At 39.2% G+C, this 19,324-nt stretch overlaps 2 protein-coding genes across 4 annotated transcripts in view; both read left to right on the plus strand.

Annotated features, from left to right (window-relative positions):
- LOC128614058 (uncharacterized) overlaps window positions 1-19,324 on the plus strand; it is a 367,857-nt gene that overhangs the window by 290,093 nt on the left and 58,440 nt on the right. The gene's annotated exons all lie outside the window — the stretch shown is intronic.
- LOC128614080 (histone H2B-like) lies at window positions 6,259-7,151 on the plus strand. Its single transcript, XM_053635371.1, has one exon. It carries the CDS (start codon window positions 6,387-6,389, stop codon window positions 6,759-6,761), a length of 375 nt encoding a protein of 124 aa, XP_053491346.1. The 5' UTR covers window positions 6,259-6,386; the 3' UTR covers window positions 6,762-7,151.

Raw genomic sequence — 19,324 nt, forward strand, 5'->3', positions numbered from 1 at the left:
GCTCCTTACTCATAACCAATGTCGCTTTACAATTACAATGTTTCAACAAAACATGGAACATGCGGTAGACTAGATTTGAGAAAAAATATGATTTATAGTTTACAAAGAAATATTAAATTTCTCATCAAAACATGATTTCACTGCTTATGCTAAGCTTAATTTACACAAGTTTCTAATTACAAGATTGAATTATATAAAGTGAGCATGATCAATTCATGTAGTATTAATGTAAACCCATTACATTATGAAATCTTGTGGGGATGTTGGCACTGACAGGTACTATAACTATAGTATTTAAATTAACATGATTCAAAGGTGTGTGATAGAATAGCACAGTGTTTTAATAAATTCAATGCTAATGAATATTAGGTGCTATTATTAATTAATATTATCCTGGTGTCTAATATTTTTTGAGAACAGTTTCATATTGAAATACAATGAATCTGCACATTTTAACAGTTCAAATGGAGAAGTTATTAATGTTTTGTCACAGTAATGATTCTGTGTCTCATTGCCAAAAATGAAAACCTCTTGACTCTGAAAGTCAATTAAACAATGTTTGAAGGAGAATCTATAATAAATGCATCATCAGATGACTAAAGGGAGTGCTGGATGATCCGTCACATCAGTTTTAGCCTGACATTTTTGCTTTTGCGTCACACATTTGTACAACAGTTTTTATGAATCAGACATTGATTGATTCATAAATCAATTATCTCGCTGGATAAGACCTATACCTATATTATATATATGTATATATTTATGTATGTATAAAATGTAAATGGAATCCTTTTGCTTCATGTTTTTTTATACTTTGCTGTAGACCGTCATTTGAGTCAAACTTATTTGCATTTGAAGAACACAAAGTGCACTTGCCTTTTAAATAAACTAAATAATCATTTAGTGATACACCAAGTGGACAGCTCAGAGTTTAAAGGGTCAAAGAGATGGCTTTCTGATCTATGTCGAAGAAGGTAAGAAATCTTTCTAAACTGTGCCTTTATTTTGGCACAATGAATGATATATTTGTTATATGATGCACTTCATATAATTTGATGTGCACAGTTAAAGTCTGATTATTAAGTGGTGAATGGTACATTGCTTCCTCAATTGGCTATTTTCTTTTTAATCCTTGAGTGCTCTTGTAAATTGTCTAAAGTTGGTATCTTTCTAGTTAAGCAGAAAATGGAGAATTCACAGAGGCCCATGCTTTTTCTTTTACTTGAAACTCTGATTTCAAGTATTTAAAAAATCTCATTTTACAGTACACTATGATTGATTTAATATCACTTGTAAATTGTCATAATGTAAAAAGACAATACCTTTTATAGATTAAAAACAAACCTATCAAATGTTCCTATAATGTATATTTTTTTTTGCGCAGTGATATGCATTTTCTCATTGCAGTCGATTCTGACCCATCAGCAAGGTAAGAATACAGTATAGTAGAATACAGAAATACACACACGCACACACACACACACACACACACACACACACACACAAATGTCTGAGACCACATTGAAAATCTGGATTTTTTTTCTCTTTTACATTTTGAAATAAATAGGTTTTAGAATTTTTTAATATTTAAAACAAAGAAAGTAAATGTTTAATATTTTGGATATTTAATTTTTAAAATTCTGCAACTGTAAACATTAAGAAACTCTGAATCTCTTGTAAATATTTTAAAGGTTCTACTTTTTTATTTTTTACTGAAGTTGTAGTCAATAATACAATGTCGAATGAAAATTCTAAAATTAAATTTAAAAAAAAATGTAAAATAGAAACATTTTCCACTAGTGCTCTCAGACTTTTGGCCCCGACTGTGTGTGTGTGTGTGTGTGTGTGTGCGTGTGCGTGTGCATGTGTGTGTGTGTCTGTGTGTATGTAAACAAACTATTAATGAAAATAAAATTTTGTGTAAGATAAATGAATGAATAAATATGTTCTCTTCTCCCCTCCAGTCGATGTGGCCTTAGGAGGAATAGCAATACAATCTTCTTTACACTAACAATTATCCTGCTTACTTTGCTATTGATGACAACAAAGCATCTAACATGAATTTCAACTCATGTACTGCTACAAATCCTCAGTATAACCCATGGTGGAGGGTGGATTGTTGGCGGTGTATGATATTAGCAGTGTAATCGTCACTAACAGAGGCGACTGCTGTTCAGAACAGATAAATGGTGCTGAGATTCACATCGGCAACTGCTTGGTCAACAACAACCCCAGGTGAAATATAAAAAAAAATAATTTATATAAAAATATCAGCCTAAATGAGTAAGAGTTTATTTATAGAATTTTATTAACATTTTAAAAAGCTTGCTGAATATAAGGCTTTGCAATTTGGTAACAAATATTTGTATATATTTACAACTCTAATAAGGCATTACAACATTCCAGTAAAATTGTTCTTTATGTAATATACATAATTATAAAGCACTTTAAGACTTAATAAATAGATTGTGAAATATTTTAAATGACATTAATTAATGCTTAAATAGTCACTCATAAGTTTACTGTAGTATTGCTCATTTAGTATTGTACACTTTATTTTACTGAAGTATAACTCAGCAACATTTAAACAAACTTATTACAGAAAATGTAGGTAAAATATATTACTGCAGATCTTTATCTGATTGGCAAGGACATTTTTAATTGTATAAATTGTGTAATTCTGACATGTAAATTGACAAGGAATGAATGACTACTTACTGAAAGTAGTTCTGGCTACATGCCAAATTGCAGGTTTAAATGAATGCTCTCACTGTAACACGTTAGTCCTATAATTAAAACTTATACAAGGACATGGATGGATATTAGAATACTGCAGTATGTCTGTCACTCTCTCTCTCTCTCTCTTTCTCTCTCTCTGTGTGTGTGTGTGTGTGTGTGTGTGTGTGTGTGCTATACAGTAACTACATAGTAACTTAACTACATAATAAATTTCTCATCTTCCCTCCAGTCAATGGGGAATCTGTCTATTTCTTAGAAGGAATAGTGACACAGTGCCCTGCGATGGACTGGCACCCTGTCCAGGGTGTACCCCGCCTTGTGCCCGATGCTCCCAGGGATAGGCTCCAGGTTCCCCGTGACCCTGAAAAGGAGTAAGCGGTTGAAGATGGATGGATAGATGAATAGTGACACAGTATGAAGCACAGAAGGGTTTAATTAGGAAGGTTTTTATTTCATTTTATTTTCCTTTCATGGGAAATTCTTTAGAATGGAGGGCTGCATTTTTCTTATTAACTTTGGGGGAGAGAAAAAAATAGAGGGTGGTGCACGAATGACTGTCTATAGCTGCTATAATGTAAGGGATAACAGGAACTAACTTGTTTCACAGGTGTTCTGTTACATTACTGTGACTATTACATGACTATAAACTGAGAAAAAGTATGATGTGTCATTCTTTAATAAAATAAGAAATTCTTCTGCACACTCTGGTATGAAAATAATCAACTTCAGGGTGGTGACAGATTTATTAAACATTAATAACTTTGGATTTAACTTAATATGTAAAACTAAATACAGTTCCCCTCATTTCTCTCTCTCTCTTTCTCTCTCTCTCTCTCTCTCTCTGTGTGTGTGTGTGTGTGTGTGTGTGTGTGTGTGTGTGCATGCGTGAGTACAGTGGAGCGAGTGAAGCGTGTTGGTGAGAGCGTGCGTGGAAGACTGAGGTTTTTTTCACTTTCTTTCTATTATTTTCCCCTTCTACAGTATCTCACAAAAGTGAGTACACCCCTCACATTTTTGTAAATATTTGATGATATCTTTTCATGTGACAACACTGAAGAAATGACACTTTGCTACAATGTAAAGTAGTGAGTGTACAGCTTGTGTAACAGTGTAAATTTGCTGTCCCCTCAAAATAACTCGACACACAGCCATTAATGTCTAAACCGCTGGCAACAAAAGTGAGTACACCCCTAAGTGAAAATGTCCAAATTGGGCCCAATTAGCCATTTTCCCTCCCCGGTGTCATGTGACTTGTTAGTGTTACAAGGTCTCAGGTGTGAATGGGGAGCAGGTGTGTTAAATTTGGTGTCATCGCTCTCACACTCCCTCATACTGGTCACTGGAAGTTCAACATGGCACCTCATGGCAAAGAACTCTCTGAGGATCTGAAAAAAAGAATTGTTGCTCTACATAAAGATGGCCTAGGCTATAAGAAGATTGCTACTACGAGAAATAAGCTCATAGCAACACTGATGAAATACACATACAGTACAAAAAAAACCACACACACAAATAGAGAATGTGTTTAGCATTTTTTTTTTTACATCTGCACATAATTATTAGTTTAGCAGCTTTTTTAGAATAAAAAAAGTCATGTATAAGTCTATATAATGAGTCTTTATTGGTCACATATACAGTAGAGTACAGTGAAATTGTTTTCTTCACATACTCCAACATGTCAGGAGGCTGGGGTCAGAGTGCAGGGTCATGATATGGCACCCCAGGAGCAGAGAGGGATAAGGACCTTGCTCAATGGGCAGCTTGACAGTGCTGGGGATTGAACCCCCAACCTACTGATCAGTAAGCAAGAGCATTAACCGCTAAGCCACCACTGCCCCAGTGTGTGGGAGTGAGAGGGGGTATGGGGTGAGACATGTGATATATATATATATAGAGAGAGAGAGAGAGAGAGAGAGAGAGAGAGAGAGAGAGAGAGAGAGAGAGAGAGTTTTCATAGCATCTACTACTTCTTACCCCACTGTTTTCTAACTACTACAAATATAGACTTCTGAACACAGCCAATAAAAGCTTAATAACAGAATACTGCAATTTTTGGGAAATTGCCGTTCCCTAGTTTGGCCACACGAGGGCAGTCATGTCCCATCCGGCACAACACACGACGCCGCCTAAAACAGAAGGTAGGTTGTAGGTATTATACTACTACTACTGATTCTAGTAATGACGTCAATCGAAGTAATTAAATACGTAATGAAAGGTGTTGTCTATATAGCTGACCTCATTTTCCTACACAGTGAGTTAAAGGCGCACAACTATCAGAATCCCAGTTCATAATTGTGTTTGATTGGCCAAGTAGAATAAAGTGTCCGACTCTTTTTTAGCTTATTGGACATTACACATTGCTGTAACTATCTCATTGGCACTACTTAATTGCTCATAGTTTATTTGACGAATGCAACTGCTGCGACATATTTTGCCAATCTTAAACTCAGCTGTCATTCTGGAGGTGCAGTTTTGGTTGATGCATGACATTTAGGTTCAAACACAGTGCGTATGGGAAAAGAGAAGGCCAGCGATTAGACAGTGTGAAGGCTGACTTTGTATTCCTACTTGTGTGTGATGTTTGTTATGTTAGTTTCTCTTGCACAACTGTCGAAGTGCATATGCTTTCCTTGTGAGTGACACTTGTTAAGAATGAGATGAGGGTTTGAGACAATGTAGCTAATTTCGACCTTCGAGAGTCCATTATATCATGCATTTGCGAGAGCTGATAAAGCAAGGCCTGAGAGTTGTGTTTGCATTCCTTTCTGTGGTGCTTGTAAGTTAGTGAAGTACTTGTGTGGTAGAATGTGGACTGGCTTCAAAGTGAACACAGACATTGGTGCTGATCCGCTGAATGCTGGGCCTACTAATAAAGGCTTGTGCTGCTATGTGCGACCTGTAGTTGCAGTGGACGTAGGACTGTAGTATATACGGGCCTCGAGTCCAAGGACGTGCTCAAAAGGAACGTCTTGTGTTTGAAACAGTAATGTCAATGTTGTACAAACACAGACAGCTTTTTCTAACCTCCTTACGCTGATGAGTGTTTTGGCTGTATGCTTTACTATGTATGTTTTACCCAAAGTTCCTGACTATTGTGTTGTACTACTACTACTACTACTACTGCTACTAATGGAACCAAAACATTAGTACTGAAAATACTAATAATGTTTTGTATCTGTGTGTGTTTTTAGAGAGAGAGAGAGAGAATGGGGAAGAAGAAGACGTTAGCAGGTGAAAAGCAGTGCCTAGTGATTGTTTTCGAATATTATAAACTGATTAAAACGAGTTAAAAGATGATTTTAGTAGAAACTTACTTCTATATTTCTCTCTTTCTCATACACACGCATACATGCATATATAATATAAAACGATTTTTTCTCAAGCCAATTGTTTTTTCATAGTGCACGTTGTCCTGAAAGTACAAGGGCGGGAAGGGAAACAAAGCGTAGCGGAGGAGGAGGGAGGAAGCATGGAGGGAGGGAGGAAGCAGAATGCAGTAGGAGGCGCCATGCAGGGGGAGGTATCGAATTCTGGCCAATCAAAAAAAGGTGTCTTGTCTGGGCGTCATTAGCATGTGGGTCTGTAAATAGAGCGGGCGCGAGGCGGGCGCCAATCATTTTCTGTTCGTTTACTCGAGAAGCAGCATCATGCCCGATCCAGCCAAGACCGCGCCCAAGAAGGGATCAAAGAAAGCCGTGACCAAGACGGCCGGCAAAGGAGGCAAGAAGCGCAGAAAGCCCAGGAAGGAAAGCTACGCCATCTACGTGTACAAAGTCCTGAAGCAGGTGCACCCTGACACCGGAATCTCATCCAAGGCCATGGGCATCATGAACTCCTTCGTGAATGATATTTTTGAGCGCATCGCCGGTGAGTCTTCTCGTCTGGCTCATTACAACAAGCGCTCCACTATCACCTCCAGGGAGATCCGGACCGCCGTGCGCCTGTTGCTTCCCGGCGAGCTGGCCAAGCACGCCGTGTCCGAGGGTACAAAGGCCGTCACCAAGTACACCAGCTCCAAGTAAAGCGTTAGAAAAAGATTGGTCATTTATTTTGCATTTTCATGATAAATATAGTCCTATGAGTATTACATAATGTTTGTTTTTATAGATGAGCCGTTAATTGTGGTTATGTCCGAACAATACAATGCACAGTAATGAACTGTGTCTGTAAAATAGCCCAAACCTACCTTCTGTTTCGGGCGGCGTTGTGCTGGATGGAGCTTGACTGCCCCCGTGTGTCCAAACTCGGGAACGGCAATTTTCTAGAAGCGGATTTCTGGGCAAGAACTATTACATCATACATACATTTCATCCATCATCCCCATGATAATTGTTTTTGTAATTTAATAATTGTAGACATGACCTTATCTTTGAAATCTTCTTCCCTATTTGTGGATATTCTCTCTCTCTCTCTCTCTCTCTCTATATATATATATATATATATATGTGCACTGTATTAAATATTATTTAATGTGTTTGTTTAAAACGAGTTAGAAGACGGTTTTAGTAGAAACATACTTCTATATTTCTCTCTCTCTCATACACACATTATATATATATACCCACGAACACCAAAAATGTTTTGTTTTGCTATTTTCGGCCGAATGATTTCGGTTGCCGAACATTCGGTGCATCCCTAGTCATTAGTGATTTCAACGAGCGTGAGAGACCGCTCCGAATGAGAGAAACAATACAAAGCAAAATGAGCAAGACAAGAAGAATCATTGCACCTATTGATAGTACTCGGGAGATGGGCTCATGGATATTAACTGTCTGTCTGAATTCAGCCAATCAAACCCCGTCTCGCTAGAATGTGGAGGGTTGCATATCGCAGACCGCATGTGTTCAATGATAGAATAATCATTATGTGTCTGCGTGACGAGGGGACGTGTGACGATGTGTGGGTAGCACTGTTGGTAATGATTCTTCTGACGAAAGGCGATACAGAACGGTTTACAGAGGCGGCCAATATCCTGGCATACGGGCTTTTAACTACTAATCGTCGTCCAATCTGCAGCAACAGTCTACTAGAGAACTTCATGGGCTCATGTGGGATCTAAAGAAATCACGTCGCCTTAGGCACTTAGTCCCGTCACCACAATCAGCTAAATACCAAATTTGGGTGAAAGTGTGTGCGTCATGCACTCTTTCTGCTGCAACGATGTGATTGGCGTAATTCATCATTAGGTCTTCCACACAATAATCTTTCCAGCTTAAGGGTCTACCCCCGGACCCGCAGTGTTGTTGGGAACGGTCCCAGTGATGAGTTTATTTCTATGACAGGACTTACTAAGAGATAAACATTGGCCCCCAGAGCAAGGTCATCTTTGTATGGCTAGTATCTGAATTGTATAAACATATAAAGTAGGGCTGCAACTAACGATTATTTTTTATAATCGATTAGTTGGCCGATTATTTTTTCGGATTAATCAGATGCGGAGCCAAACTTTCAGTACCCCTTTTGTTGTTTACTTAAAATAATATCCACAAACTGAGTGTTACTGTCACGTATCGTGACGGAGCAGAGATAGGACGGATGCAAGTGCAGGATGAACAGTTGTTCATTTGAAAGAGAGACAGGCAGACAAATCCAAAACGTGATCCAAAACATAATCCACAAACATGCAAGAGGTCAGGCGATTGGCAAACAGGCATACACTGGGCAAGGCTGGAATCTAGGTCGTGGTCACGGAAAACAGGGACGATAAACAAAACGAGAAACGAACTATGACGAGGAACTGGAAGCGGATAATCCAGCACGAATTAACTCTAAACATGGAACGTGACTATGACTACGATACGAACTAAACTAACTCTATGATAATCTTCCGCGTTGTGTGCTGGGAGGCGTGCGGTATATATGCGGACATGATCAGCGTCTAAACCGCTAGCAGCTGAGAGCAATACAGACCCACGTGAAATCCCAGCCAATGACAGAACAGGGAGGAGACATGACAGAAACATAAACAAAACACACGTGTCCAGATGTCATTACGGTCAACAACGGAAAAGCAGGTGCTCGCGCATTCGCGCTTAGAGCACGCTGCTTCAAGGGGGAATCATGACAGTTACAAATATAAACTTCAGACTAAAACTAAACTGTTAGTCCAGTTATATAAGACTGAAAAGAATTTCATTATAAATATGTATTATAAATAAAACATACATAATATAAACTAAAATAAATAAATAAATAAAATATATAATACATTTAAATATGTAATAAAATAAACAACATATATAATATAAATTAAAGTAAATAAATAATTATATATATATATATATATATATATATATATATATATATATATATATATTTATATATATAATTACACATTCATACATTTAAATATTTAATAAAATAAATAAAACATAATAAACAAATAATATAAGTATTTATGAATTATTTTTTATGGATGCACAAGAAGCACTGAATTAAACCACAGTCCTAAATGAATAATAAAAACTCACTTTCACTGCACCTTGTGGTTTCTGTTCCTCACTGCCTTTAGACATTATTTTACTTGTGTTTACTTTTATTCATAATGTTTTAATTAAACATTACAGATCTTACTGTATGGAACAACGCAGCCTCGTTACTAACACGTCACTTCCATTATAATAAATGACAGAAGTTACACTGTAAGCGCGCTGATACAACATATAATGACAATAAACTTTAATCTAAACTTTAATCAAATTTAATCTAAACCTTTTAAGCAGCGTGCACCAGTTTCCCCTGCCCCTTACACACAGTGGAGTATTCTGGATATAAACATAAGTTTGTGCTCGTGCAGCACTGTTTGATCTCCGCGGTGTTTAATATAAAATGCCCCCCTGCCTTAGAGGACTTTCTTCCTCAGTCTCGTGACGATTTCGGCTCTGTCTGATGGAGACTGAGGTCATGTTGGGAATAAAAGGTAACGTTGATAAACAGTAAGCTGAAGAAAGTCAGTGTCGGTGACTCTGGGTATTAGGCTAAAGCTAGCGGCGTCGCATTATGTCCGTATGACATCATGCGCCGTCGACTAAGAAGCGGCTTATACTTTCCGGTTAGTAAAAACCGCTAGTGTTCCATTTGAGATGATATTACCTTTCTAAAATCCACACACTAGAACAGGGGTGCACACACTTTTTCAGCAGGCGAGCTACTTATCTAATGACTAAGTCAATTTGATCTACCTACTATAAAAATGCAAGACATATATTTATTTATAAATACATTGACAATTCTTTATGTGTACAATGTATGCTGGTGTACCTTGAATAACTGCATGAACCCATATTGCACAATACAACTGTGTACATTTTTGTCATTAGCCTACCTTACTCTGATGACTTGCACTGAATGGAATCAGTCAGGGATGCATAGTCCAGACAGTAGTTGCTGATAGCCAGCCTCAAGCAAACTTCCAAATGATTATCAGTCATGGTGGAACGGTATTCGGACTTAATGATCTTCACGTGTGAAAAAGCTGACTCACATAAATAAGTGGAGCCGAATAATGCAGTCAAGGAGGTGGCACATTTCCTCATGTTGGGGTACTTTTCCTCTGTGAGTAAGTTCCAGAACTGTCCATGAGCTCTGGACTTCAGCTCAATGTCGGCTTGTGGTGTCAAAATCTCATCCTCCACTCCAGAAGAGTTCAGGTGAAACAGTGTTGCAATTTTTGATGCGAGTGAAACAACTTCAGCATCTTCCCGAAATGGATCGCACATGAATGTAGCGATTGGCTCGATTAAAGCAAAGTCTTGAAAGCGTTTGTCAAACTCTGACAGACAAATGTCAATCTGCTCTATGTAGCTGCACTGTCAAGCTGCACACATGACTTCCCTTGCGTCTCCAGCTCTGACACGAGCTTCTGGAAGTTTGCCAAATTATGGCCCTGCAGCTTTGAGGAGAGATGTTGCATTTTTCGTTTGGATGCATTAATTGAGCTGATCATATTGATCACGGTATTTTCTTTTCCTTGCAGCTCTAGATTAAGGTCATTCAACATGTTGGTCAGATCGGTTAAAAATGCCAAATCTAGCAGCCACTGGTCGTCATTTAGTTGGTTGTACTCTGCATGTTTAGCTACACGGAAAAACTCCTTTATCTCCGGACAGAGCTCTCGAAATCGTTGCAGGAATTTACCTCGACTAAGCCACCTCACGTCAGTGTGTAATAACAAGTCAGAGTGGTCGCAGTCAGCCTTCTCCAGATGCGCGCGGAATAGCCGTCTTTGAAGAGATCTGGCGCGAATAGAACAGGCGATCTTCGTTGCCACATCCATTATCTCTTCATGTTTAGCATTTTTGAGCATAACGCTTGTTGGTGTATTATGCAGTGGTAACTGAGGAAGTCCGGAAAATCATCGTCCTCCCTGCACTTGGCAATAAATCCATTCAAGCGACCAACCATGGCGGGAGCTCCGTCTGTGGTGATGGACACCAATTTGCACAATGGGAGCTGGGTTTTCTCGATAAAGTTTCTGCAAGACTGAAATATGTCTTCTCCTCGTGTATGTTCTCTCATGGGCAGTACAGTTAACAGCTCCTCTTTCGCAGTCATATCGGTAAACACCATCCGAATAAAAATGCACATCTGGGCTGTGTCACTCACGTCTGTAGACTCATCCAACTGCAGTGAGAAACACTCGCAATCTGCGATGTCCTTCCAAAGTTGCTGGGTCAAATCCTCGGCCATGACTTCACTGCGCCGCGTAATTGTGGTTCTTGATAGCTGGAGAGCTTTGATCGGAAACAGTATTTCTGATTTGTTTTTAAAGTCTCGGAACAGTGAGTCAGCTGCTTCAACAAACGCCTCTTTCACCATCTCTCCATCTCGGAAGGACTTCTTGTTCTTAACGATGAGGTGACTCACCCGGGATGACGCTTCGGTGGCTGCCTTCGCTTTTGTAGTTAGCTGTGAGAAAAATGACTGCTGTCCGGACCACTGGGATTTTAGTTCTTTCACCTTTCTCCTTCTCAGCTCGCTTTTTGGAGGAGAGTCGGTGTGGTAGTTTTTATGAAGGGTCCGAAAATGGCGCTCCACATTCCCTTTCTTAGGTATAGCGATAGTAGACTGGCAGATGAGGCAAACGCACTTCGAAAATGACACAGTGAAAAAAAGTCCTCCTCCCACTTCATATGGAAATGGTAAGTTTTAGGCTTCTTACTTGGTCCAGCTTCTTTACTCATTTTTAAACCCTTTCTCAAGTTCAAAAGAAATAAATTGGAGGCTAACTCGCAAGCTTGCTAGAGTTTTGCAGCACTTAGCGCCGTTGTATGTGCATGTGCGGCGATGACTGGCTGCCCTGTATGTCAATCAAGTGACACATTTTATAGCGAGGACGGATGATGGGCTGACGTCTATTTTTTTAACGTCATGCGATCTACCCACACTACCTTTGCGATCAATCGGTAGATCGCGATCGACGTATTGTGCACCCCTGCTATAGAACATAGTTCGATTAACAGCACACGTCATTACATTCCCCGCGCCACGCCATCCGACGTCCCTCCAGAATTTCACGTATCGACATACAGTTCGTCTTCATTATGGTACCGTACACAGTTTTGGGTGTTTTTATTTAAAAAATTTTCGAACGCTTCAAAAAAATTTTTTGATTGCACGGTGGCTTAGTGGTTAGCACGTTCATGCATGGTGGTTAGACATGCATGGTAGGCTGATTGGCGTGTCCGTAGTGTATGAATGAGTGTGTGAGTGTGTGTGTGTGATTGTGCCCTGTAATGGATTGGCACCCTGTCCAGGGTGTACCCCGCCTTGTGCCGGATGCTCCCTGGGATAGGCTCCAGGTTCCCCGTGACCCTGAAGAGGATAAGCAGTATAGAAGATGGATGGATGGACAAACGCTTCAAGGTTAATTATTTGTCATGCTATACATGCAAATAGACGATGTACTGAGTGATTACGATTACAATAATTTACGGCTGCAACAACTAATCGATAATAATCAATTATGAAAAGCGTCGGCAATGAATGTCATTCTCGATTAGTTGGTCTGCTGACGTCACGGGTGGCGTTTACGTATGATGTCGCTTTCATGAAAACACAGGTGCAAAAGAGATAACCCGGCGGTAAAAAAAAAGTGCGTCCCAAGTCATCTAAGGCATGGGAGCATTTTACATTAAATGCAGCAAAGACGATGGTAACGTGCATGTTCTTCAAAGTGGAGTTTGTGTGACACGGGACTACCACAGTGATGTACGAGCACGTGAAACGAAAACACGTTGGTGTCATGGACGAAGGTGGAACATCAGCACGGTAAGCAAAAACCTGAGTATATCACATTATATGAAGATGTGAAATGGTATAGTCTAGTTTAATTCCATGCTATTGTGTAAAAAGCTTTGTTCACTAACTTCGGGACAGTCACACTAGATGTATTTTGTCTCGAGCATCAGGTTGTGCAGCATATTGATGGATTAAAATCGCGCTACCACGGAAACAGGTTAAATTAAACACGGTGTGAACAAAGTCAAGCAGTAAATCTAAAGGCAGGTGATAACAGCAGCAGTAAAAGATTTTTTAGTCACTGTAGTGGTTTTCATCGAATGCTTATGCGTTAGTGTATAATTGTTCCTGTCCTTTTAAACAAGCCTGTTAGCTTGCTGCGTTTCTCTGTGTGTCTGCTACAGTTAACTTTGATCTGTTTTTCAAATGCCATCTACTGCGGCTCTACTATGTTATATACATTAACAGAATGAATTATATATTTGAGATATTTTTGGTTTATATTGTCACATCTGAAGTACAGCATGTCTGTGTAAAAGAAATTTAACAAAAATGGTTAAAACATGTATTAATTATATATTATTTAGATTTCTTATATTAATCATGGTTGTCATCGGCAATTAACATTATAAACAATGAAAATATTAATTTACATATAAATTGCTTCTTGCATACTCAATTGCTTTTATTTATTTATTTATTTATTTCAGAAAGAAACAGCTCTCCATGAGTGAATTTGTTCGAAGGAGAAATCCCCCATGCACTAAAACTAAATTTTTACCTTTGTTTTTGATTATTTATATTTTGGGTATTATTTAAAGTTTTGCTGCTTAAAACTGGACAAACTGTAGACAAATGACCAACGTTTGAAAGGTTTAAATGTAAAAATTAAAGATTATATTAGTAAAACTGTATGTGCCTTTTGTATTTTTTTTTTAAAAAAAAGTCCACGCACAAATACCCTGAGGGTATTGGGGGTTTATTTTATTATAATAAACAAAATCTAATTGAAAAAAAAGTTTATTTAAAAAAAAAAAAAAATCAGATTAATCAGAAAAAAATAATCGTCTGATTAATCAATTATCAAAATAATCGTTAGTTGCAGCCCTACAATAATTAAAGAACAATACATCATACTTTTTATGAGCCTGTGAATATAAACCTGCAATTCCCTTCAAGTCATCATTACTGTATGAGTTGATCTTATAGAAAATTAAAGCGCACCCATTATGGCTTTGAAACGTGCCTAATTTTGTCATAAAGGTCTCTTACAATAGATTTATATGCATCCAAGGTAAAAAAAAAAACAAAAAAACAACTAGGGTTAGGGTTTAATGTGCTCATAATTTAAATTGCAACATTACCTTTTTTCCACCCCGTGTCAAAAACGACTCGTTAAATGATCCATTCTAAAAGATTCACTCTAAACTCCTCCTTTCAGAGAGCATACGCTGCTCTGATTGGTCAGGTGTCCCAGTCTGTTGTGATTGGTCTACCGCTGTCAGCGTGTCGAAAAGGAAACGCCCACTACCATAACGAGTTTCAGCTCAGTCTGTTCCCGAGCAGCCGATGAAGACCAGATCCAGGGATTTTTATTACAAACCTACGTAGGCTAGTACAGGAAGTAAGTCTGGAATTACTAACGACTCGTTTCAGCTCTTGAGAATCGGTTCCTTCTTTTGTGGGTTAATAACTCCGTTTGTTGTTCGCGTTGATTTTTGAAACTTTTAAACATAATAGGTGCACTTTAAAATAAAAAAAAAGAATCAAGACTTATAAAAAGGTACATCTTACATACTGTACAAACCATATATTCAGCAGAACCTTTTTGTTTCAAAGTAACTGACAGGTGATGAACATTTAGCACATAGCTGGAGGGATATTAGTGATTATGGATCTTCGGGAACCAAACAGGATTTGAACTCGCAGCCGTTCAGGCCACATGCTTGGTCAAACTGCAGATTTGCAGTGTCAGTGTTGTAAAGACTATTGTTACTTGTTACTGGTACTCAGCTGTTGTCAGAAACACTAGACCGGCTCATGCTGGAGTCAAAATTGAAAGAGTAAAGGCTCACAGGGACAAAACCGTTTAACGTCCTTTTAACTGCACGGATATTTAATCTACAAGTTACCAGGCAACTTGACAACATTCTGCAAGGCAACCCAGTTTGAGGAAGGGCATTACTGTTTGCTCAAACCTTTTGTAGCGTTGAACTACATCATAATGACTAAACTGTAAGGAGAAGTGCAGAGAAGCAGAGCTCTAGCACATTTAATTGATGTCACGTCATGCAGAGCTGATGGAATAGTAACTTTGACATTTGAATGTTTCCCGCTCATGTTCACAAAGCTCCAGCCCAGGATCTATGGTTGCCCATAGAGTGTCTCTAAAATGATTGACAGGAGGCACATCCAAACACAAACAAGTTTTCCAGACCAGAAGTCCGTTTTTTTAAACAGGTTTTCTAAGTGACTTGATGCACTTTTGCTAAGGCCACAACTTAATCCATTATTTTTATCATGTTCTACATATCTCCCAGGTTATTTGTACAAGTGAAAAATAAATAAATAAATAAAACTATTGCACCTTTAAAGGAAGATGAACAATGCGCTCATTTTTTTACTTTACAGTCCCCACAAAACAACTTTGAGAGCTGTGATTTGATTCGGTATGACGACGTATTTCTTTTTGAAACAGGAAATAAGAGTGGTGGCATGTTGAAGTGTTATACAACAGCTAACAGTGTTTGGGATACGCCCAGCTCTGAAGAACATTGATGCTAATGAGCTGCTACTGTTGAGCAAGACCCACCTCAAGACCCACACATTCCTACACATTCTAGAGAGCATTTAATTGGACGAACACAAGTCTAGTGCATGTTGAAGCATTAAAATTGTATCATTTTTCCCCAGAAGTGACTTTTTTAATTATTTTTTTTTAAACTATGGTATTGGAGGCCATAAAGGTACAAAAACATCTTGAAACACCAGTTTTGATTTCAGGAGCAGCAATTTAAAGACTTTACCAGAACAATCCAGAAAATATATGAAAGATTAAAATATAAAGATTTGATAGCCAAAATCAAAAAAGAATACAAACAAGTATAAAATTAAATTCATTTGACCTGAAATGTGAACAGAACTTCCATCCAAGCCCTAAAACTAGATAAAGAGAACCCAATTAAACAAATGCATTATAGTTTTCACATTTATTCACTGAGCACAATTACCCAACATTGAACACCTTTGCTGAAAAAAGTATGTAAACTTTTGATTTCAGTAACCGGTGTGAGACCTTCGAGCAGCAATAAATTGAAGCAAACATTTCCGATGACTCAATCAATCCTGCACAATGGGTTTGAGGAATTTTGGCTCACTCCTCCTGCTTCAACTCAGTGATGCTAGCAGGCTTCTTTGCATGAACTGCTCTTTTTAGGTCCTTCCACAACATTTCTATTGGGTTAAGGTCTGACTTGGCCATTCCAAAATGTTCAATTTCTTCTGCTTTAACCATTTCTCTGTAGACGTACTTGTGTGCTTAAGGTCGTTGTCTCTGCTGCAAGGCTCACTTACAGTTAAGCTTGAGTTCACAGACAGATACCCTGACATTCTCCTGGTACAATCTAGGATTCATAGGTCCATCAATAATGGCAAGCTGGTTCGGACCCAAAGCAGCCCCAAACCATAATGCTGCCACCCCCATGCTTCACGGTTGGGATGAAGTTCTTATGTTGGGATGCTATTTTCGGTTTGCATCAAACAATGATTTTCAATTAAAGTAAGAAGTTCTATTCTGGACTCCTCTGTCCACAGAGCATTCTTCCAATAGGCTCCTGGCATATCCACATGGATTTGAGCAAACTTCAGACAGGCAGCAGTGTTCTTTTATGGAAAGTAGTGGCCTGTAGGTTCTCAGATGTTACCCTGGGGTTCTTTATGACTTACTGTGATATTATTCACCACACCCTTGGAGTGATCTTTTTTGCTGGACGCCCACTCCTTGGGAGAGTAACAGTGGTGCTGAATTTCCTCCATCTGTATGTCATTTACCTCACAGTGGATTGGTGGAAGCCAAACTCTTTAGAAATGGCTCTGTAACCCTTTCCAAGCCGGTGAGCATTGACAACTCTCTTTTTCTGAGGTCCTCAGGAATGTCCTTTGATCGAGGCAGGGCACACTTCCATAAACCTGTGTGGTGAAGACCAGACTTTGATGGTGAAGATCCAAGTTAATGTTCTTGAAACATGGGCGGGCCTAATTGCCATTCCCTTGATTGAAACGCGTGACTTCAATCAGCCCCATTTAAATGAACTCGTACTCCTAGACTTCACATACCTTTTCCTACAAAGATATTTAACGCTGGATCATTTTTGCTTAATAAATAACTGTAAAAACTACTGTTTTTTTTTTTGCATCTGTTGTTAACCGGGTTCTCTTTTACCTAGTTTAAGGACTTGGATGAAGATCTGATCAGGTTTCAGGTTAAATGTATGGAGAAATTCAGAAAACTGTAAACATTAAACTTTCTAGCCGCACAGTAGCTGTAGATCAAATGAGTCATATTTGCTTGCAGTATAAGTAGGTTGCTTATTTGCTTGCAGCCGCTCACGTTTTTGTGGTAGGAAATCGTGTTATTGACACGGAGCTGTCGATGCATGTATGTTTAGACCAGGCATGGGCAAACTACGGCCTGAGGGCCATATACGGCCCGTTGGGCTTTTTAATCCGGCTTTAATCCGAACTTGTCCAAATTATATTATTAAACCTCAGTGTGGTGTATTACTCTCTACTTCACTTTTTCGCTTTGCCCTTTCAGCCCTCCTGTAAAAATGAGTGGACCAAAGAAAAGAAAAGTGGACAGTGAGTGCCGAGTGTTTAATAAGGAGTGGACAACAAAATATTTTTTCACTGAAGTCCGATCAACGGTTGTATGCCTGATATGCCAAGAAACTGTTGCGGTTTTCAAAGAATACAACATCAGCCGTCACTTTTCCACGAAGCATGCCAACTACGCTAGCAAGCAGTCAACGCAAGAACGGGCGGCTACGGCTCAGAGGTTGACGGATAATTTACAGACTCAGCAAAAAATTTTCACAGACAAACTGCGATTCAAGAGTCAAGTACCAAGGCAAGTTTTTTGCTGGCATTCAAATTACCAAAGGCTAGCAAGCCTTTCTCCGAAGGCGAGTTTTTGAAAGAATGCATGGTAGAGACAGCAGGTCTCCTGTGTCCAGAGAGCAAAGGCAATTTTGAAAAAATCAGTTCATCACACAGGACTGTGACTCGCCGTGTGGAACTAATTGACGAAGATATCGCCAGCGAATTAAACAAAAAGGCAGAGTCCTTTAAGTTATATTCACTAGCACTAGATGAAAGTAACAGCATAAAAGACACTGCTCAGCTCCTAATTTTATCCGAGGGATTAACGACAGTTTTGAGATAACGGAGGAGTTTTTGACCATGGAGTCCCTGAAAGGAAAAACGCGGGGAGAGGACTTGTGTAACCAGGTGTCTGCTGTCATCGAGAGAATGAAGATACCTTGGAGTAAACTTGCCAATGTCACCACGGATGGATCGCCAAATTTAACTGGAAAAAACACTGGGCTGTTGAAAAGAATCCAGGACAAAGTGAAGGAGGAAAACCCTGACCAGGGTGTTATTTTCCTTCACTGCATCATTCATCAGGAATCTCTGTGTAAGTCTATATTGCAGCTTCATCATGTCGTGAATCCAGTCGTAAAACTTGTTAACTTTATACGAGCAAGGGGACTTCAGCATCGTCAGTTTCTTACGTTCCTGGAGGAAACTGATGCGGATCACCAGGACTCCTCTACCACTCTCGGGTCCGCTGGTTAAGTTTGGGCAAAGTGTTTCAACGAGTGTGGGAGCTCAAAGAGGAAATTATCGCATTTTTGGAGTTAATGGGGAAATCCGACGAATTTTCTGAGCTAAGCGACAACAACTGGCTTTGTGACTTTGCGTTTGCTGTGGACATATTTTCACACACGAATGAGCTGAACGTCAAGCTACAGGGGAAAGATCAGTTTGTGCACGACATGTACACAAATGTTAGAGCCTTCAAATCCAAGCTGACTTTATTCTCCAGTCAAATTTCAAACAAATCTCTCTCTCATTTCCCCACACTAGCCATGCAGAAAGAGGCGACCCGAAACGTGAAGAAATACAGCAAATCACTGGGCGACCTGCACAGAGAAATCTGCCGTCGGTTCAGCTGGTGTCCTGTCCCCTGTCACAAGACCCTGAAACAGCACCACAGGAGCTGCAATTGGAACTGATCGATCTTCAGTCTGACTCCGTCTTAAAGGAGAAGTTCAACTCTCTTAAA

Source organism: Ictalurus furcatus, chromosome 10, assembly GCF_023375685.1.
Source record: "Ictalurus furcatus strain D&B chromosome 10, Billie_1.0, whole genome shotgun sequence".
Classification (NCBI taxonomy): Eukaryota; Metazoa; Chordata; class Actinopteri; order Siluriformes; family Ictaluridae; genus Ictalurus; species Ictalurus furcatus.

Excerpts from the sequence above, each read along its gene's own strand:
- LOC128614080 (XM_053635371.1), top strand. The coding sequence starts at position 6,387 with ATGCCCGATCCAGCCAAGACCGCGCCCAAGAAGGGATCAAAGAAAGCC.